The following is a 22610-nucleotide window of genomic DNA, read 5'->3' on the forward strand; positions in this document are numbered from 1 at the left end:
ATTTCACAAAATGCTCCCGAATCGTCAAGTATTTATCACCACAGTAGACAAGAACATCATTCTATACGCTTATTCTACGCAAAAAGTAGGTTTTGGAGGTAATTTTGAGAGCAGCAATCAAGTTTATGGCCAAGATAAATACAACCCCACGAGACCGCATGGAATATTTAATTTAAGTAAAGTAACACAACAGAAAGACGCTAACCTCGTTTTGACATGAAAATCATTTAATGTGGCCATAAAAACGATTCATATATCTTCGCTAGGCTCTAAACAAGATTTCTGTGTAATTTGTTTGGTGATTTAAACTAAATTCCCTTTGTTTTTCCTTCCTAGTGAAACCGCCATCCGCTATCTCGCTCACTCTGGCTTGAAGGCTATTATTGCAAAATCGGAAACTGATGTCATTACGACCGATTACAGCCGATTTTGATATAAACTGGCCAGTGGTTGGCTTAGCAGGTCACTGAGCCACAGTACAAATTTGAAAGCGATACGATGTAACTCGAGTATTTCCGAAAACACTGAGTAATCGCGCAATTTTGGAGGGTGGGACTAGGGCTTGTTGACAATAAAGGTACGCGGTTTACGGAACACCACGTTGCATCTCATTTGCACCTTATTAAAAAGCAAAGGAGCACACTGCATCATGCCTCGTTAGTCCTGGCAGCACAGTTTCTGATCCTAAAGTGAAATTTTGCCTCACCCTCGTTGTGACCCTTACTTCCGCAACAGGTAAGAAAGATCGCCTTTCAATGTGTTCTGTTCATCAATGAAAATTCAGCTCTCAAAAATGGCTTACAGACTATTGCACAGGCTTTAGGGGCTTAAGGCGCTGTTACACAGTGAAATATTTCCTGCAACTTGTCTCGCAATGTTTTGGCGACACTGTGGCGGGACAAGTAAGAGCCTTTGCCGAAAGTAGAATTAAAAATTAGGCTCTACTTTTCGTGCTGCTTGTCTCGCAACGATTTTGTCCGTTGCAGGGTAGTTACACTGTGAAATGTTTCGTGCAACTTGTCCCGCTAGTGTCGCCAAAACATTGCGAAACAAATTGCACGAACAATTCACAGTCTAACCCGAACCCGAAATTTACAATTTTCAGGTCTTCAATCGCTTTTTATTATGACGGCAGTATTGGCATGTTGCCATAGGCAGCCCAAGCTCGCGTCACTATAGGCAGCCGTTGAGAATTTAAACGAATTATAAGCCTTTGTATGGGAAATAAAATACCGTCGATTATGAAGCCTAAAAAACGCTCAATTTAACGTTCATTCAATAAAATGCAAGTAAAAATGACTTACCTCTGGTGTATTTTTGTGCCTTTTGGAGCTTATTTTACCGTTTCGGGAATTCAGTGTTTTCAACATAATTGAATGAACGTTAAATTGAGCGTTTTTTAGGCTTCATAATCGACGGTATTTTATTTCCCATACAAAGTCTTATAACGCGTTTAAATTCTCAACGGCTGCCTTAAGTGACGCGAGCTCGGGCTGCCTATGATGTTGCTAACTAATTTTCACGCAGGAAAAAAGAAAAGAATGAGTAGAATAGAATCCATGACTAAAAAGAAGCGCAAGAAAATAATTGAGATTCACACATTTATTTCGTTACACTCCAAACTGCTTACAAGAATTTGTCACTTCGGACAAGGTAGTCCAATATCAATTGAAGCTAAACCCTTTTATCAATTTAGTGATATTAGTATTCGCTTCGAGTTTGGTGTTTATATGTCGACAGATCGTCAGTCAGTTGAGTGCCGAATAGACACGGAAACGTTAGCAACTTTAGCATGTACCTTTTTGAGTTTGTCAATTTCGTCTTGAAGGCTTAGATAATGGCAGCAAGAAACACCATTCACATGTATTCCTGTTTAAAGAAAATCTATAAATTTCACCTAAATAATTTTAAAGTACGAAAAACACGTGCAGTTTAATTCTACTTTATCCCTCAAATTCAATCAAATGCAATTTTAAATTATCGATGTGTTCTCGGGGCAAGCAAGTCGTTCTAAGTTTCTTCAGTGATCGGGGATATTACCGAATATTGGTTCATTCCCTCTGTTCAACCTCTGTTCATTGTAATTATGCCCTGATCGATATCACGGTTCACTGTATAACTGCGCGGGGGTGGAATCAGTAAAAAACTACCCACTCCGTTGATACCAATACGTCAAAAGAAAATCAATGAACTCAGACTACCTCTTCCAAGAGTACGCCAAAATTATCGAGGTTTTGAATTCACTTCTGGTGTTGCGAATGCCAAAGAATACCAGGTGGTACTTCGCAAACTTCACGGTTTTTTATTCTTATTGATAACTGATCTCGTCCCCTTATATAAAAAAATAAATCGGAAACCATCCAGTGGAAAAAGTCAAGAATTCGTGATGTTGTAGAAGATAAATGAAGAAGACACTTCTCCAAGTTTTAGGCCTGTGCGTTTTCCCAAACTTCAGATATTCGTCGAAATGTTTGGCAGAAATTTACAGAGCCCAGTATGAACCTCTGTGGTGCACAAATATGGCGGCCGGAAAATAGTGTCAACATCTGTTACTTACTTTGGTTATCTAGGCGAGGGATCATCTGTACTGAACAAACAGCTATTTACCTAAGCACTTTTCCTAATGCTTTCAATTCTAAAAAGGCTCAAAACCATGAGATAAATATATATTTCTCAATAAACTCTGTCGTGCCCTCGTGTCACGCACGGCTATAACCCCGAAATTAAAAATGCTCTGGTTTCCAAACAAAGCACGCTATTGAGCTTTCAAATTGCAAATGGATACAAATTTACCGCCTCTTATGCCTGATGAGGATAAAAACTTTCGTGGCTCTTTTGTTTTGAATTTTAGAAAATGATGACGTCACGTGAAAACGATCCATTCACAAAAAAACGATCACATAATGCAAATCACTCTTTTACAAAAATGTCACACAATGCAACTAAAAATATCTCGACACTGGTTCAGTGTGAAGTAGAAAACACAGGTCACAGGTCATCGTTTTAACCGAAACAGAAACAACCATAACTGTTTACAAATGCTAACATTAGGCCTAAGGTTATTTTAACGGATGTTTAGAGTACTTTCTGTATTGGTAATACAATGTCCTGTGACCTGTGTTTTGTACCTGCCGGAGACATCCACTTTCGTGACAAACTACCCCAAAAACGTGAAGCCGGCTTTTTTTGTGAGCAGGTCACCTGAGTGAAACCACTTCTATTGTGTGCTTTTAGCTGTGTTCCTCGAGAACTGTCAGAATGCAATATGCGTCATTGTACTTTTATGCAAAGACTTTTCGGGTTATTCTGCAGTTTTTTAAGCAATGACGCGTTCGTCATCGTTTTATGTTTAACTCCGTTTTTGAACCAAAGTGGACTGGGAATGATCGACGAGTGCTTTTTCGATTTGTTAAATAGCTGTAGGTCATGTTGATAACAATGCAATACAAAGCTTCTGTAGGATTACACAAAATTTATTTAAACGGGAAAGAATACTCAAATCGAGTGAGAGGGAAGTTTTGGTCTACCTTGTTGTTTAAATTTTACACCATAATCATACATGAGTATACTACATACCGTCCAACTGAAAAGAGAAATTCGCTCCTGGCTAAATAATAACTTAACTTTGGTTAACTCAAATGTGGTTTTATCGTTTTCAAATCTCCTGGCTGATTCGACATGCTATAAATGATGTGGAAATGAATTCCGGCCCTTTGAGCCTTGTGAACTCGGTTTTGTTAACAATGCGTAGTGATGTCTTAATTGTTTACAGCTGTAAAACTAATGAATTTTCTTGGTGTTGCACAAACTTGAATGAAATATTGATGATGGGTAATTCAGACACTCTATACTCGTTGTAGCAATATAACAGGAAAGTACTTTCTCTTATTGTCTGAGATTCCTTTTCCCTGCTAGCAGAGGTCTCTTTTCTTTTGCACTCGCTGGGCTGACGAGTACCGGAAAAGGGACCTCTGCCATGGGTCGAAACTCACTGTGTTGAGCATGCGCGGTGGTTACTTAGCGACCGAATCTCGCGTGATACCTCAGGTATCACAACCATTCTCGTTCCCAGAGCTGCGATCCTCTTGGCCAGCGCCTCGGATCGAGAGCTCTGGCCGGTTCCAATTTAACAGTCCGCGATTCACGGACTTCCGATCGTTCTGCGCAGTCTCGATTTTTTTTCAAAATGGCGGACCAAGCCAAGTCTCTTACACGAGGCGTTGAATCATGGAATGGAAATTCTAGATTTAAGCGACATCACATTGAAAGGAAAGAAGTACGAGGGTTTGAAGCTATCTGTGCTTGTCATTTCGCCGTTAAATACCTCAAATACACGATCAAATTTTTAAGATGAGAGAGGGAGGACTGAATTTTAAAAGAGGGTTCGGTTGACAGGAGCTGACGACAGGGATCAAGTTGCACTGAATTAAATGCTGTACGTGTTAATTACATCCGAGTGATAATACTTTCGCATGTGAAATGTTCTAAGCTCTATTGAAGTAGAGACAATAATATTATAATGCGTAAGTAAACAACCTTGAAATTAGCATTTATTACTAAAAATAAATGATCACATATACTGGTAATAAATTATTTTCTTATGTTTTGCAGCTAAAAGCCTGCCTAATGGTCCTAATGTTACCAATTTTGTCTGTTGCTTGGGAATTATGTATACTTTTTTTATCAACTTGTAATAATCATAATAAACACTACTTTATTTAAGTGTCAATGGATTTAGCACTAGAGAACTAATTGGAGAAACTAATGAAATTAACTCAAATCAAATATGTTTTTTGTGGATGTGGTAAAACCGAAGTACCCGGAGAAAAACCTTCCGCAATAGAGAAGAGAACCAACAAACTCAACCCACATATGATGCTGAGTTTGGGAATTGAATCCAGACCACATTAGTGGGAGGCAAGTGCTCTTACCACTACACCACTCCTGCTCCATGACTGACTGGATCAAATCGGTATATTTGCACCCAGTAGTCAATTTACTCTGTAACTGTTGAACTTCAAAGTTAAATTTAAGTTAAAATGAATCCAACCTAAATAATTATTGTTTGATTCCCAATAATTTCCTTTGTATTTTAAACCTACTGATGATAAATAATGATGTTGGGAGACAAATCTTGATCAAAATGTAACTACATGCAGGATGAAGTCATTTAAGTTGCCTGAATTTCACATAAATATTAATGTGTTTACATATTTTTAGAAAATATATATCATTGGACACCTTGTTCTTACATCTTGGCACTAGCAAAACTGAGGAACTATATCACTCTTTTTGCACAACTTCTTGCACTGGTCGTTGATATCCTTAAGGGTAACTGCCTTAATTGGATCTCCAAAAACCATGTCTTCCATCACAATGTTTCAAAATCTGGAGAGGTTTTGCTCCACTATTCATCATTGTTGACAGTTGTTTGATATAATCACTGTTTTATTCAGTTAACAAATGATACAAAATACCATTAATATTTTTAATGTGAATTTTAACAATGATTGATCACAAATAAATTATTATTCATGGTCTTCATCTTCAGTTTGTTGGTTTGGGCAAATTATTGAAAGTAATAAGATAAATGACTAACTTTGTTGTTCTAAGAGTTATCATAATTTTATTATTATTGCCAATAACAGGCACACTGTATTTTGCGTGTGAATATCATTGCACATTCTAAATTATAAAATAATTAGGATAGTACACGCACTCCCATTAATATTGGTCAATAGCTGTGTTTAGATGAGAGTATGTAAACACAGCTGTGACATCACACGAATTTTGATTGGTTATGTGTTGTCAGACGCATGTTTTGATTGGCTGGTTGGAAATATGGGCGTGTATGTTATGCAAACCCTCGACTGTGTCTCGGGTTTGCATAACTGTCGCGAATTCTCCCAACTGCACTTGGCATTTAGATGAGGCTATGTAAACATGGAAAACGTCCTCTATTGCTTAAATAACACAACAAAATATAACTTTTTGATCGGTTGCTTTATCTCAAGAGAAGCACTTCTGGAAGGCAGTTTTCTATTAAGCAATGGCCATTGAAGCATATTCAACCAAGCCTTTGCCTGTTGGGTGCATCTGGCAAAATAGTCCAAAATGCATGTGGGGCTTCTTTTTTATGGTGCAAACAGGGACAGTCTGAATTATGTTGATCTCTTTTTAGCCAACATTCGCTCTGACAAAGGGCTAACACTCGAAACGTCAGCTTTCCAAATCATTCATGGTGGTAATTCGACCTTTATCAAAATATTTGATAAAGCCAAATTTTCCTGTTCACCGTGACACTGTATGCAATCAATGTAACATGGAGACAATTTAGCATGTAACGGGGTCCCTCATGCGTGAACCCAAGTGTTGACGCCTGTCGAAGAATAGGTTATTGGCTAAGCTCTTCTGACCCTACAATTTACCAGTTTAATAAATTATATACTGGCCCAAAACAGCGATGTGAAAGTTAACCAACAGGTACCCAATTTACTGTGGCCATAATAATCCTCTGAAAATGAGAACCCAAAAGTTGTTTTTCAGTAGCTGTGTACCAGCAGGAGAATCCTTCAAGCTCTCCTCTGGATAAGAAACTATCCAGAAGATGCAGGTTGTCAAGATCACTTGAGATTGAACTTGACAGGAATTTATCCATTTTTTGGATAGCCCCCCTCCTCCTCTTTATCCCCATTTTTCATCAGGGGCTGTAGTCCCTTTTCATCAGGGGTTGCTCTCAACTGAAGCCTTTTGTATCAACCTTAGTTGTATGATTTTCTTATAACTAATGCAAACTGGACATGGAAGGAATCAAGTTCCAACTTTAATGCGATATTACACAAAGAAAATACTTACAAATTTCATTATTGCAATAAGAGAATGCAACAAAAAAGTACGCGATAACCGGGTTAGCTGTTGGCTTCATCTTTTCTTCCTCACCACGGACATATTCAAAAGGAGTCAAGGCTTTGCGTTGTTAAACACATGAACAATAATTACACTGTAAACACATGAATCGATCGAGCTTAGTCAAAAATCCTGCGTAACATATAACTAGCTGACCTTGCTCCTTTTTTTCTCGCGTCCCACACCTGGTGAAGGACGGGCTCTGCTGCACAGACTTCCTTCTTTTAGATCGGATAAACGACTCGTGCTGAGCTTTCGAATGAACTACCGTCTTTATAGACTCCTGAAATGTCGTGACCGTAACGTAGCAAGATCTACATATTCGCGATGGTAATAAACCATCGTCGACAGAAATTTTCAAACCAGAAAACTCTTCTCAATCCCGTACGATTCCTTCCCTAATTGTCTTTTCACCAAATAAATCCAAAGGATGGTTGTTACTAATAATATATCTGTTGCAAGTACGGCAAACAGAAAATCGAATCCCTTCGGCCATTCTCTTCCGATTTCTTCCGGTTATCATTTTTATTGTGTTCCCATCTGACCAATCAGTGGCGAGAACGAATTGGAACCGGCCAGAGCTCTCGATCCGAGGCGCTGGCCAAGAGGATCGCAGCTCTGGGAACGAGAATGGTATCACAACATGAGAGTCTCGTGTTGTACGGGTTCACGTAAGAAGTTCGCGCCCAAAATGTTCCCACGTACAGATTTTTTTTACTAAACTTGCCACGCAGAAAGGTAATGATCTACTTTTGCTAAAAAGGCAAAAAAAATTGGGGGGTCACCGTGCTCGTCTTCGAGATCACGAGGTGCACTTTTATAAGATTGCGTTATTTTATCTTAGCTTACAACTGTCAGCAATAAAAAAGCTACGTTAGTGAAATTTAGATCAGGTAAACGTACTCAATTCAACATAACTAATATAACTAAATTAACCTTTGCAGTTGATGTCTTTTCTGAGGTGAAATAGACCTTGATAAACGATACATATTAGTCTAAGAAAGAAAACTTCGGTCGCACGAGAGCATAAAATGCGAAATATTTGTAACTTCTCACGCACAGATTTTTTTTTTTTTTTTTTTTTTTGTTAAAATGGACAAAATCAGAAAAGGAAGTGATCTATGGAAAGAAAAATGGGGGTCACCGAGCATTCAAGAGAGTAAAATCGCTGCGAAGTTCTCAGAGCGATGATATATTCGCACTGTCACGTCATTGCGTGACATTTCCGAGAAGACCTGGGTCCACAGCTATCCCATGATGCCACACGCTTTCACGTTCCATTCTTGTGGAAAATGTTTGCGCCTTTAGCATCGTGTTTACCTTCGTGGTCTGCGATGCATGACGTGTGCGTGACATGCGTGAAAAAATGCGCAGTAGCAATGGGCGGGAACGTCCTTAACAACAGCGGAATATTCTTTAAAGGAATGCGCGAGACATTGCGGGCCCGAGTTGCAGTTAACAAACCTATAACAGGACATGCGTTTTGAACAGTCCCGTCCGAGATCGTGGACGGCAGTTGTATCAAAGAGAGTTTCTACCCTATTCCCGTACTCGTCAGCCCAGCGAGCGCAAAAAGAAAAGAAACCTGCTAGCAGGGTAAAAAATATTCTGCTTTCCCAATCAATGACAACAATTACAATGCAACGCGCCTTACCGTGGCCACCCAACAAACTTTCACATTTGACGAATACGGAAAATACACGAACTCAACATGCAACGGTGTTCAACAACTGTGCGAACTTTGCAAGGAGGCGTGATTGTCAATCAAATTCGCATATCCTGATTGACGGACAATTTGTAAAAACTTTGTTAGGCGGCCATGGTAAGGCGCGTCGCACTGTAAATCAGTAATTTTAGTAGCAGCCATGCAGGTGACTCACACATGTCAAATCTCAGAGACTGTTTTGTACCTTGTGTTCTCAATTTGGTAAGAAAGGACTATGATACCTTCTTGTTGCCTATTGAAACAAACACAGTTGCTATTATTATTGACAACATAGGACGTATAACAATTTTTTTTAAATTCCATTCAAGACAGACCCATGGTAATGCAGTGTTTAATGGAGCAGCCATTCTGTTGGAACTGATTTAACATTATTGACGAAATAATGCAATCTTTGCAAACTTTAAAGGGGAAAAGGACGAAGTACCTTTTCAACGTTTAGGTGTTACTTTCAAACATTTATCAGATAATTTATATTCTAGATATGCACGTCCTTGTAGTCTTCCATGTACTAGAAAAGAATGTACAGTAGCTTCCATTTATTTAGGGCTCGTGATCAAGGAGCAGATTTTCATCAGTGTCAATCACTTGTCAGTTCAAGAGACAAACAAGTTAATAGAATAATTGTTGACTTCAAGTTTTGTTCTATCATCTGTGTGTAATGCAAACTGGTTGTACAACAACAAGCAGGCGAAAACGTTGTCTTGTAATGCTTTGAAAAGCTCACGCATCATTTTTCTGAACTTGCCTAAAAACGAAATTCAAACTAATCGGCCATTTCCGACTTCGTGTCTGCCACCTCTTTAAAGCTAGTCTCATTGCGAAGTTTTTCTTATGAATATTGGTTTTTATTTATATGTAAAGTAGAACTAATTACCATCACAAAAGCTTCGCACTTAGATTCGCTTTGGAGAGGGGGCAGACATGAACTCGGAACGGTTAGTTTAAAATTGAACCAGCGGTATCAAACGCAAAAATCCTTCGAGGGCTCTGTTTAAACGGTAAGCGAGAACACCACCACCACATTTCTTGATATAAAACCGGTATTTATACACATCTTACCGCCCATTCTGTAGATCCTTAGCGTTGATTTCTTCTCCCATATATCCGTTGCCGTATTGACTATTTACTCAGTACCACGCCAAAGGCAAAGAGTCAAGATAGGTTTACTTATAATATTCATATTTCTGTTTAGATCCTTTGCAAGGATCCGGTGCTTCTGTTTGTTACGGTGGTCCGTGCTTATACACAGTTATACTTCATTGTGTATCTATTTTTCATGAACTGCAAGCAGACAAAGTTTGGTAAAGCCGGCAGACAAGAAATAGATTAGGAAAGCATAGGCAGCCCAAGCTCGCGTCACTACAGACAGCCGTTGAGAACTTAAACGCGTTATAAGACTTTGTTTGGGAAATAAAATACAGTCGATTACGAAGCCTAAAAAATGCTCAATTTAACGTTCATTCAATAAAATGAATCCAAATGACTCACCTCTGGTGTATTCTTGTGCCTTTTGGGGTTTATTTTACAGTTTCGGGAAGTCCGTGTTTTCAATGTTGTAAGACGACGTCAAGGCTGCACACTAAGATTTCGACCGTTGTCAGCTCTCAGAGGCGGTTTCCGACTCGAAAATCCATCCCAGCCAAGATTTTTTCACGCAAAGCTAAAGCCACATCATTTGCGAACCTCCGAGAATGTTTCGTAGTCAAAAATCCCCACGCACTTGGCTGGAAATGAGCATTTTCTCCTTCGATTCCACGATAGCTGATGGATTTAACAGCAACTGATGACCCGTGAAGACAAGGAGCTTGGGTCCGAGGTCAAATTAACTCCACCCGATTAGGTACAGTCATTTCATTTATAACACTTACCCCATCCCCACAGCGGCTTCTCGTAACCATGGAGCTGTTCGGTCGTAGACGGTCGTAGGGTCGACTCCTGCGAAAAACCCCTTGGGTTTTTTTCCGAGTATCGCCGAGTCAACATCAAAAACCAAATTCACTTATAGTAAGAGAATTTAAAAAAAGGCAATTGTCTCTTTGTAGGCACCTGAAAATGTCAGGTGGCTTAAACAGTTCTCGAATCAATGATCTCTGTGATGCCGGTGCAATGCTCTACCAGGTCAATTTGTTGGGCGCAATGATGTGTTCCCATGAAAGGATTCGATAAAATAAATGTATATGTTATACTTCTCTCAATTTCGCGGCCAATATAAACTAAAACTGTGAGCTAACATAGCACAAAACTCCTTTATTCCTGACGATAACAAATATATTTTCGGGGCCAAATCCCATGCGAGTTGCTCGGAGGTGAATACTTAACAACTAATCACCGAAGTTGAGGTGGCTAACGGTGGATATTTACCGAGTCGGGAAGCGCCGAGGTAAATATCCAACGCTAGCCACCGACACTGGGGTGAATAGTTGTTTTAGTATATACTAAAACAGTGAGATAATATACAGCACAAAAAATTAATTTGTATGTTTTCTTCACTTGTCACGGATGCAAATCGGACGCCATTTTTTCCCGAGTTGCTCGGAGGTAAGTAGCACAGTTTGACGAGCCAATCAGCGCCCGCGTTCAACGCTATCCACTGTTTTAGTATAAACTAATAAAGGATATTCGGAGTTTGCGTAGCCAATCAGAGTGCGCCTTCAACGCTATCCATTGTTTTAGTATATGGTAATCCTGAATATTAAGGACCAACAAAAATGGCTAAAAAACTGAGTAAACCAAAGAGTCGATCAGACACTGGTAGTATATATATAGGTTTAGAACGGTAGCCAATACCCAATAACAAACTATATTACATACTCAACACAATATAATATTGTCGCGTTTCTGATTGGTCACTGAAGAATGCATAAATAGGTTGTGGAGTGCAATACGGAAGTTGCTGTAGAAACACAGCGACGGAGTAATTTCTTGAGTTATCGACTTGCTCGGGAATTTGTGTTTTATGGCCACTCGGGATGTCAGGGCCGTAGCCAGTAAGAGGCAAACCGAGGCACTTGCCTCAGTCATTTTTTCGTGAATTTTTAAAATAAAGCGCGATTCCAGTGTTGTCTTTTAAGTGCCCCTGACCCCCAAATATTCTTTTCGCTAAAATAAATCTTTGCACCTGTTTGAAACGCATTGCGGCCATTTTTTTCCTTTTTTGTAACAAAACCTGCCTTTTTATAGGCTTCAAACCTTGCAAAAAACTGGGCATCTTATGTTCACGACCGAGTCAGAAGGGGAGTGGGTCTAGTCGTGATTTGACGTCACGATCCACTTTGCATGCATGTTTACAAGGAGAAATGTCAATCAGTTTGTGACGTCAAATCAGGACATTGCCTCAGTCATATTTTTTTTCTGGCTACGGCCCTGGATGTTTTGAGAGTTTTTAAATTGAGCGATCTGGCTTTTTGTTTTTGCATTGCAGAATATCATGAATACTCTTGTGGTAAAATTGTGCCTCTGTGCCATACTCTGTACTCCATTGTTTGTCGATGCTATGCCGGCGAAATCTGAGTGGATTGAACTGAGTTACCCGTTCAATAATGACACCATCTACTGGCCAACAGTGATGTCTTTCCATCATACCATAACGTTTGCCAATTTTACTGAAGATGGTTATTACCTTTCATCATATGACATCAGCGCCTCAGAACACGGAGGAACTCATATTGATTCACCTAGTCATTTTGCATTCAAGAAGTGGACCACGGACCAGATTCCTTTAGATACACTCATTGGACCAGCTGTCAAGATTGATGTGTCCTCGAAAGCGGCCAGGGTAGGTAATATTTCGCTTCACTTTTACTGCCACCAATCATGTTTCAAGCGAAAGTTCGCGCATAGTTAAAATAGGAACCGATGAATTGAATCGAAATCAGGCAATCACAACGCTGGATGTGATTCAACCCGTTCCATGTGAGCAAGACCCCCAATTAGTTAATGCCACGACCACTTTCCCTCCGTCTACACTCGGCAGTTTCACTCGATATCCCACATGTTGGATCTCAAGTGTAAAGGGAGACTGCAAGCAATCTCTTTAAGTGTTTTCTTTTTTCTTTATTCGTTCTTAAGAGTCATGATTACCAATTGATGCCAAGTGACTTGGAGGCCTGGGAAGAGACGCACGGAAGAATCCCGGATGATGTAATATTGTTAGTGTTTAATGATTGGGGAAAATACTGGCCAGACAAGAGGACTTTCTTAGGAACTGACACTAAAAACACTTCCTTACTTCATTTTCCAGGTAGGCCACAAGAAAGTTAAATTAAATGAGACAAAATCCATGCGCCTGTCACAGCGTTGCCACAAACAAAGCTTCAGGTTTTTTTCTGTTATACCTCAAAACAACACTACGTTTTCCGATTGGAGAAGAACGTGTCACGTGCCATGGGTCAAAACTCACTTACTCCCTAGGGAAACAACAACTTGAACTTTCCACTCCATCGTGATCAACTCGTGATGATAAAGTTGTACACCGTAAAACCGCGGCAAATTTGTGTTCCAGCACGCGTCAAGAAAAAAAGTTTGAGAAGAAGAAATTTAAACAGCTTCTTTGGTACATAAGCTCGAAATCTAGTGACAAGGCCACCAAAAGTACCTTGTAAACGTTGAGAGAGTTCTGCAAAGAACAAAATTTGGACGAAAGCAATAAAGTCGTAAGGTTCCGCCCTTATAACTTATCCTATTTTTGAGCTAGGAGGTTTAACAAAGCACTTAATGACTGGCCCCACGGGAAACAATGAGTTTTGCTTCCCCACGACCCTCAAAGATTCCATCAGCAAGTGAGCTTTGCCTTAGGGCTCAGTTTTGGCTCGGGGAACATTGAGGGTCTCGGGCAAACAAAACTAGTCACAACTCGCCCAGGGGCCCTGCCAACTAGCCCCATTTCCTACGTCCGCGGTATTATTTCCCGCCAACTTCTCTTATAGCGGCTGGCTTTGCAGTCTCTGTGATTCGCACCTGTTTGTACATGTGACCTGTTCTCTGCCCTGCGGGTAAGCTGTTTACAAAGCCGTTCACTCTGCATTTCAAGGCTGTTTATACTATTTTGAAACGAAAATTTATTTTTCTGTGACCGCATTCCGCATTTAAAGTTTACTTCAGCTGCGAAATAAACAGGGTATAATTGAACTGATCAAATAGAATGGAAACATGTTTTTGTTTGCCTGTCTATGACTATATTTTCACCTTTATACATTTTAAATTGCATTTGAAAGGTATACACCCCGACGCATCTCGGTGGTTGGTAAACAATCGCAAGATCAAGCTGGTTGGAATAGACACGCCATCGATTGACTTCGGACAGTCTACACTGTACGAAAGCCACCGAATTCTGTACGCGGAGAACATCCCCGGCCTAGAAAATGTTGCACATATGGACAAGCTTCCTGTCAAAGGCTTTACAGTCTACGCGGCCCCAATGTTTATCAGTGACGGCAGTGGAGGACCATGCAGGATATTTGCCCGTCTCGATGACAACGGATGTACTGTCAACGCGGGCGACAAACTAAATTGCTTTGGCTTCTTTTGGGCAGTGATTGTCTTGATATATCTTAGTTTTCAGTGATTTTTGGAACCTTTGAGCTTGGATTACTTAATTTTCCAAAACTAAGGGACTCAATAACAGGTAGTTTGAATTAAGGTTAGGTTCATTCAAAAGAAAGAGAATTATGAACAACACCACACTGCATAAGGCTTAATGATGGTATCCAAACCAAAGTCATTTCTTCTGTCGACCGTTTTCCGGCACGTAAGGCTGCGTTAAAATGTTAACTTCCTTATTGCTGCACTCTGTGCGACGTATCAAAAAGAAAACTTGTTGTCATGAGATTTGCTTTGTGATTCTGTGTTAATAAGAGCATTATCTGGCAGTCTCAGAACTCTTCATTTCTACTCCGGCCCGAGTAATTGTTTCTCTCCTATCAGTGGCATTCTCATGCAAGGAAAAAATTTATCGCCTCGTTTACTTTCAACAAAAAATTAAAAAAGATAACTGAAATAGGATTCTATATCGTGGCTGCCTTTAAGGTATAAGTATACCCAAATAACCATCATTTCTTGGCGCCGCTTCGTGGGCCTACGTTTGACGCAAACCCCAATAAAGTTATTTATTATATCTCTCAGATAGTACGCGCGCTGTAATTGGCTAAATTAGCGGGCCGTATTCTACAGTACGGCAGCACATGGGCATTCTGTCTGAGCATGCGCGAAGGGAATCGAATTATTGAGTTCGGCGCCATTGTTATTTTGAACGCGCTGCCCGCGGGTTTTTAAACGGGCGATCTACACTTTGAAAAATATTTTGTCAAGAGAGATGAAAGATTGTAACAAAATTACACACTTTTCTATTACTATGGATATTCTTTGAGTTTGTTGGGAGTTCGGATGAGAATATTTTAATGATCAAATCCCGAACAAAACGAGATAAAGGCCCAAAGAAGTGGAGTTTGGCATTTGATTTACCGAAGTTCAAGATGTTCACACGAGAAGACAAATGATGCAGGTTAGTTTGAAGATGTTGAAGCTTTATTGTTATGAATCACAGGGCTGCATATTGACACGATCCTCAGATAAACCACCCTTTATGAGATGGAAATTTTGAATTTGAGCTGATTTTGCTTCAACTTTGAAGTAAGTTTTCATCATAATTCCGCCGGCCCCCAAGCTTTAAATTACTTCAAATAACATTGTCTCTTCTTCCTCTTTGCAGCCGCTTGGGACTCCAGGCTTTAAAAAATGCGCTGTTTGTAGGATTACAATGTTATTACAACAGCTTTTGGCAAATTTTTATTTGGGAAGTTTTGATTGATTTTCCAAGTCGTGGATCACAAAAGTCTTCTGTCTTGCTGCTCTCCAAGTCTGTTGTGCAGACCATATAGTTGTCCATTTTTAACAAGGTTGTAGTGTCATTTCAATACACGATGACTTTTGCATTTTTTTTTCCCGTGCTTCAGTAGGTATTTTTGTAATTGCCTTTTTCGTCTCATAGAGCTAACTTAAGTGAAAAATTCGGTTAAACTACCCTTTTTCGCCGGCCCCCAAGTCCGAGAACACTTTTAGTGCATTGTTTGTTTATTTGTCCTCCGCTTCATCTGGTTTATTTATTCCGAAAAAATGCGTGCTCTTTTTTGTAACAAGACAAACTACTACCGTTTACTGTCGAAGATTTCACATTTGGAGCTTGTCCATGTCGTTTTCGAACCGGATGGCGTAAGCTCTATTATCGTGTTTATTTCATTAGCATGCTGCTACCTAGCAGACTAGCATTAGAAGCTCGGCTGTTTTGTTTTTTCTACGTGCAGCAATTGAATTTACCTCAGCAAGTGTTCTTAGACGAGCGATTTAAGTGAGAATGCTCATTCACAAAGATTTGGTTGTAATTCTGCTCTGTAGGGCAGAACAGACATTTCGCTTTTAGTGTGTATCCCTTAGCCTGTAGAGGAATGCCAATCACGATTTCTTTAGATGCATGTGTTAGTTATACATTTGTACAAAAAAATGTCAGGAAACACGTTTTACTTGCCAAAATCTCGTTGTACCGTCTAGAATAAGTGAAATATGCACTTGATTATCTGCAAGACCTGTCACTATATTTTGATCATCTTCTCAACAATCATTATTCACAAATAATATGTTACACATGAGATTTGTCATGTACTGGCTCTTCTTACAATCCATATACTGTAGTATAAAAGTCAATAAATGTTCACCACAATTCACGGGTTAAGGAAGATACAAAATTATGTTGAAAACTAGATGAACAATACCTAATACTTTCAAATTTGCAATGAGAGTAAGCAAGGGAGTTCATCTACATATTGTATTACCTTGAATGTTATTTGTACCCAAAAATTGTTGAATAAATACTGGGTACAGTGCAGCAAGTCTTTACGAGCATTTACAATGTATGTAAAAACCAAGATAGTGTGAGGAAGAGGGAGAGAATGGTTTACTTAAGTTGAAAGAAATGAAACCCTATATTATTGATGTTTACTTCAGACCTAAAATGGGCATGTTTGATCCTTGCAGTTGTGCTCCCCACTCATGCATAACCATTCCTGCAAGATATCTGATGAAGTTACTGATGTTTCCCGAAAAGCTGGTTGCAATAAGGCCACCTTGTAGCCCATGCTTGTGGCTTTCAAAGAGGCTAATAGTTGTATGCATTAGAAGCTCGTCTGTTAGAGCTTTGTAGTGACGTCTGTTCAGACATGTATTCTGAGCCATGATCAGAAGTACTCTGCAAATTATTATTTAGTTTTAAGGTTAGGCTGTTAATTGAAAGGACAAGGGGAATGTAGTTATCTAGAAGAACGAAAAGAGTTTAATTTGAAGAATTTACTCATCACAGTTTCTTGAAAAGTGTCCAGCATCCATAAACAAGTTCTAGTATAAACATAATTCTTCATGTCTTAGGTTTATCAGTAATCTTGCTTTGGAAAAAGTGTTTCATGTACAGAATTAAAAGTTAGGATCAAAAGAACTGACAGCATGTTCTCTGCTGTTTAGAGAGATGGGCAGTGGCTCAACAATTGGAGCAAGGGGCAGAAGTGATGGCTGAGAGGTCAAGTTTTGTGGAAAGGTGTTACCTTGAGAACCAGTTGTGAATGAAGATAAACGGGCAGATTGGTTATGTGAAACACCCGTATTTGAAGCTCTTGAAGTTCTGGATTATGATTGGAATCTCAAACACTCATAGATAATTAATTTGTTTGCAGTAAAATTAACAGATGTGCTGAATTCATCAGACTCATACAAATGGGATTCTTTGTTGCTTATAAATTCAATGTACAGTTAAGATTTCACTAGTTGGAGTCACATCCTACATAACAAAATGTTGCATGTCATAGTTTCAGTAAGGTGACCAGCAAGTTGATATGAAGAAAAACACTCGTGATCATTAAGTTTTTTGATATCCATTTATTGTGAATACAGTTGTTGACCATTTCCTCATATCTTATACTTCTGAAGGACTAACAATTGAATTATAGTTTAGTTCTATACTTGTAAAAGTTTAAAAAGCTTGGGGCTTGATATTAAAAAAGGAATACTCTTTGGTGTGTCACTCTTAACATTGCTTTGTTCCCTGGGCCTGGTCTAGTCAGAACTTACTAATTTCCTGTTGTCATTTTGTAATCAATTTTCAACTTGAATAGTCTGATTCTTTGGAAATGAACACAGAGAAGGATCAATCTTACAGATTGAGACAGTTGTACAAGGTTCAAGAGGGCAGCTTGTTCAATTACAACATGGGAATCATGGACCTTGCTATGCCCTTAGACAGTGGTTATTTATTTCAGGTCCTCAGATTTAGTTCCCTAGGGATTTGGGGATGTGCTTAAACTCGAAACCTTAACTAGCTATCTTGTTCTAGTTCCCTGAAGCTAACGCCATGTAAGCTAAGTAATTTTCAAATGGGAGGTGCTCCATGCAATACACGAAACCAAGACTTAACCTGACTTACTCTCTGTCAGAAGCTTCAAACGTTCCACAATTTCTAAACATTTTTCCCGTGGTAACATTACCAACTCTCTATTTTCTGGCTGTTTACTCAGACCATAATTTGGTCAATGCTGCTGTTTTTGGCCCGTCGTTCATGCTTGTTCACGTTCATGCCAACAAACTTGAAACCAAAAAAGGCAAGCTACCGTAAACTTTGGGTGTGAACATTTATTTTCATAATGTAGCTGAAATTCTTGATATTTTAACACATTTCAAACAAGAATGCCCAACAGAGCAAAAGAGAGAACAGTGAGAGGTAAACACGTAGGTTGGAATCAAAACTAACGCGGTAAAATGTCTGTCTAGTCTGCTTATGTGTGTTTGAAGAGCCCTTCGAATTGTGCAACTTTCGCAAGATTACAGACTACGTGAGAGTTCCACGCCAAAACAACTTTGTTTCCCCTTATTATTCGAAAGTACTTTGCTGTGACTTTTTGCCATAAACAGCCCAGCCGTTTCTCGATCTTTTGACACCGTCTACACGTAAGGCAAGGAAGATAAACTACACAGATCACGACACGAACTCGAAACCTTTTCGCCACGTATAGACCGCCATTATTTTGGTTTCTGCTTATGGCGGGCCAGCGGATACGCTCATAAGAGATCTCAAAGTCGCGCACGCGCAGACAGAATGCCCCTGTGCTCAGTACGGCCCGCTGTACAGCCCGCTAAATTTAAAATTTCGACAAAACATCATCTAGCGAGTTTTTCATGTCATTTCTGTTGCATAAACTTGTACTGAAAACTGTTTGAATCTTGCAAGCAACTACTTCAAACTTAACAGCCAAGAAGATTTAGTTTTTGGGATTTTGGCACGGCATTCTTTGTGGCAGTTGAACCTTCCGCTTCACTTTTACTAGTTTCCTTGCCCGCGTGGCGGTTAACCTCAGAGATATAATAAATATCTTACTAACCTCGTTTTCTCGGTCCGTACTGTAAGTTACGGATCCTCGTTTTTTCCCGTTGATTTAGGGGAAAACGGGAAAAAACTCGGTCCGTAACTTACAGTACGGACCTCGAACTCGGTTAGTAAGAGGTAATTATTTTCTGAAAGCTTAGGGATTGTACATTACGAAGTGTTATTCAACTAAATGAAAAAGTCAACGTTTTTTGAATATAGCGTCCGATTTCCGAAAGTACCAAGGTCCAATAACCAAGTTCGTTTCGGGTCAGATCTGGGTGAGGGAACCCCGTAGGTACTAAAACAAGGAGGAATCACCTACTACAATGACCTACACTGATCTACAATGACCTACAATGAGCTACAATGACCTACAATGAGGTACATTATGTGCTAAAATGAGCTAAAAAAATTCCGCTCTGCACTTTGAACCAATCAAGCTCTCGTTATAGGTCATTAGCTAATTTTAGGTTATAATATACCACATTGCAGATCACTGTAGGTCATTTTAGGTCACTGTAGGTCATTCGTTGTTTTAGTAACTACGAAGGGAGCGCACTAAAAAATTGTGTCAGGGAATTTCAATTTTTTTGCCTCGTTCGATAGTTGTGACTACTTTAGTGAGGGGCAAACGTATTTGATCCACTTCCAAAGTTTAAATGCATGCGTGTCAGAAACAAACCAGACAAGGAATCGAAATTCTCCGACAGAGTTCTTAGAGAAAGGTGTCAAGAAGCCGTAAATGTAGCGGCATAATTTACTTCGTTCCCTCGCCCAAATTTGACCGGAAACGAACATGATTAATGAACCTTGGTATTTTCGAAAATCCCGCGCTGTAATGATTCAAAGAACGTTGATTTCTGAATAACATTTCGTAATCTGCAATTTCTAAGCCTTCAGAAAATACATACTTTATTGGGGTTTGTGTCAAACGTTGGCAAACGAAGCGGCGCCAAGAAATAATGGTTATTTGGGTGCTAGGGTGTTGCAGTGGGGATCATGTCTTTGGCTCCAGGGATGGCTTAATGGTGATAGCACTCGCCTCCCACCAATGTAGTCCGGGTTCGATTCCCAGACTCGTGGCGTCATATGTGGGTTGAGTTTTGTTGGTTCTCGACTCTGCACCGAGTGGTTTTTCTCCAGGGGTTTTCCCTTTTCCTCAAAATTCATTTGCGAACCATTTGCGTTAATTTGTTGATTTCCGTTTACAATGTCCCCAATCTTAGTGCTCCAGCGCTCGAAGACAAGACGTCTAAAAATAAAGTTCCTCCCTTCCTTCGAATTCCTTCCTTTGAAATGAGTTGCTTTAGTCTAGTTTTCGGTCATGTTTGCACACTTCGAATCCTCACCTTTCTTGTTGAAACAAATTGTCATCATCCAAGAAAAAAAGACCTGATCTAAATTGTTTTTTTATCGGAAAAAATATTATTCATCCCGTTATCTTTACTCCTACGATAACGTTTTGCTTGTCTTATAAATGCTAATTGTTATCGCTGCCGAATATTAAAGACACCCGCATATAAATGAAACTGAAAATTAAGCAAAACGTAATGGGAGCTACACTTCTAACGTTCCACTTTTTTGTCTTCCCAGTGTCAAACTTTTTTTTCTTTGAAGCACGCGTATCAGTTCTGAAAATGATACGTTTACGCTCACCAGTTCTAATCTGGCTATGCAAAACTGAATTGGTAATAAGATTTAGTAATTCTCGTGGAGCCAAGCCAACTAGCTTGTTTTTTTCATTTCAGCCGGTCATTATTATTAATTGGGAAAATTGTGTCAAGGTTCGTCCACAGGTTCTGATACGTCCGAGGCTACCTCCACCTTCTTTCTCGCCAAGGAAAACGATGCTCCCTGTAAAACTGAGTCTACATATTCTAACCTTTGGTATAATGTTGACAATGGTTGATACCGTTTCGTCCCTTGGTGAGTTTCAAGGACTTGTTAATTAGCAGACCATAACAAAGATACCGAAATACTAACGAATAACATTCCGCGTGGTCTCAAAATGCACCTGTATCAAGACATGACAGCAAAGAGAGACTACTACTATAGGAAATGATTCAGGAAAAAAAGTTATTTTTGCAAAAAAGAGAGGCACGACAAAAAAAAAAGAACCGAAAAATGGGGGGAGCTCAGTTTCCCACGGGATGAATAGTTGCTGCAGTGCAACTACGTTTTAATCTATATTGGGATAGATTAGCTAAAACAATTAACGCCCATGTGAAATAATTGAAAAATTCCATTTCAGCGATCGTATAAAAAACGTGTGGAGACTTCTCGGGTTGACAAGTTTTTTTTCCTTTGATCAGCGACATTTTCCATGTTTTTATGGGTTGCGTAATATTGATATGATCCTTAGCTTAATTCACTCTCAGTTTGAAATTACAAAAACAAAATGTTTTGAGTGAAAAGACCCCCAGGCTATGAACTCAAGCTGGCTGTCTTGTTTTGATGCAAATCAGTCAGTCGTGTCTCAATGAGGTCAAAAGGTTTTTCCAGGCTTAAAATATGTTCCTTTTTTACCCATGAAGTTTAATTTACGGTATGTTTCCAGCTGGCGAAAACAAGAGACCACTAATAAATGTTGACCAAGCATCGATTTCTGTAGAGGATGGTCCTTTTGATGCTCGTTGCTGGATCAAACAAGTGATTTCATCGCTTTTATTTAGGAAAGAAGATATTTACAGCTAACGGTATTTAGGCTGAGCTGGCTAGTGCCCAAACGAGCCTTCTTTGTATAACATGTCAACTAATTTAAGAATAATATACATCAAAGGGGACGGGTTTGTTGTTTGGGTAAAACAAGAAAACGAGTACTAGTACTACAACATTGATGAAGGTTTTCAAAACAAACATATAACTAATTCTAACTGGCTAATTCTAGTTTGAAATAATAATGAAAAGTAATGTGAAGGCATAGTTTAAGGCAATATCATGTCAAGGACGCGTTCTCGGATCCCCACACCGTCGGATCGAGCCAAGGCTCTGGGAAACTCTGTGTAGGAGAACATGCGCCGTAGGGTTTTTAAAGTCAAAAATTGGCTATTTGAACTGTACAGGCGCCGCCTGCTCACTCCTTGTTCTAACATGAATACACCAATTAGAGACGCTTTTGATTGTTCTTCTCGAAAACCAATGAGAAGACGCTTTGTTTCAGGGTTCCCCAGAGCTCTTCTCTCCCCCAGTCAAGAGAAGAGCTCTGGGGTAGAGATTGGTTAAGGACGGTGCCTAGTATTGTTATTGCGCATACTTTCTGCGCATCTCCAGATGCTCGGATTTCCTATGGGTGGTGCTTATTAATACAGGGATATTTTTGCGCGGTTCAAAACTATGCGGAGAAAGCAGAACTTAGCAAGTGCTCTTGGTATCCAAAAAGAAAATTGGGGGGAACCACGCATTTTTCAGAGATAATTAAGCTTCAATTTAGAAAAGAACGCTATACATTGCTTTGTATTTTAAAGATTTTTAGGAATATTGTTGATTATCTATCTTCGAAAGATGCGTGGTTAATCCCAAATTTCCGTTTTGGGTTTCAATAACACTCGCAAACCGCGCCAAAATACCTTTGAATTAGTA

At 39.5% G+C, this 22610-nt stretch overlaps 1 protein-coding gene across 1 annotated transcript; it reads left to right on the top strand.

The window, feature by feature from the left end:
• Nucleotides 1–531: 531 nt before the first annotated feature.
• On the top strand, nucleotides 532–17681 carry LOC138014341 (isatin hydrolase-like). The gene is made up of 5 exons (XM_068861401.1): nucleotides 532–735; nucleotides 12054–12407; nucleotides 12701–12872; nucleotides 13846–15131; nucleotides 17138–17681. Exons 2-4 carry the CDS (start codon nucleotides 12060–12062, stop codon nucleotides 14193–14195), a joined length of 870 nt encoding a protein of 289 aa, XP_068717502.1. The 5' UTR covers nucleotides 532–735; nucleotides 12054–12059; the 3' UTR covers nucleotides 14196–15131; nucleotides 17138–17681.
• Nucleotides 17682–22610: the final 4929 nt, after the last annotated feature.

The sequence above is a fragment of the Montipora capricornis genome, chromosome 8 (assembly GCF_036669925.1).
Source record: "Montipora capricornis isolate CH-2021 chromosome 8, ASM3666992v2, whole genome shotgun sequence".
Classification (NCBI taxonomy): Eukaryota; Metazoa; Cnidaria; class Anthozoa; order Scleractinia; family Acroporidae; genus Montipora; species Montipora capricornis.

Coding starts and splice junctions, on each gene's coding strand:
- LOC138014341 (XM_068861401.1), top strand. CDS start 12,060: ATGAATACTCTTGTGGTAAAATTGTGCCTCTGTGCCATACTCTGTACT. Junction 12,408..12,700: donor TGTCCTCGAAAGCGGCCAGG/GTAGGTAATATT, acceptor TTCGTTCTTAAG/AGTCATGATTACCAATTGAT. Junction 12,873..13,845: donor TTCCTTACTTCATTTTCCAG/GTAGGCCACAAG, acceptor TGCATTTGAAAG/GTATACACCCCGACGCATCT.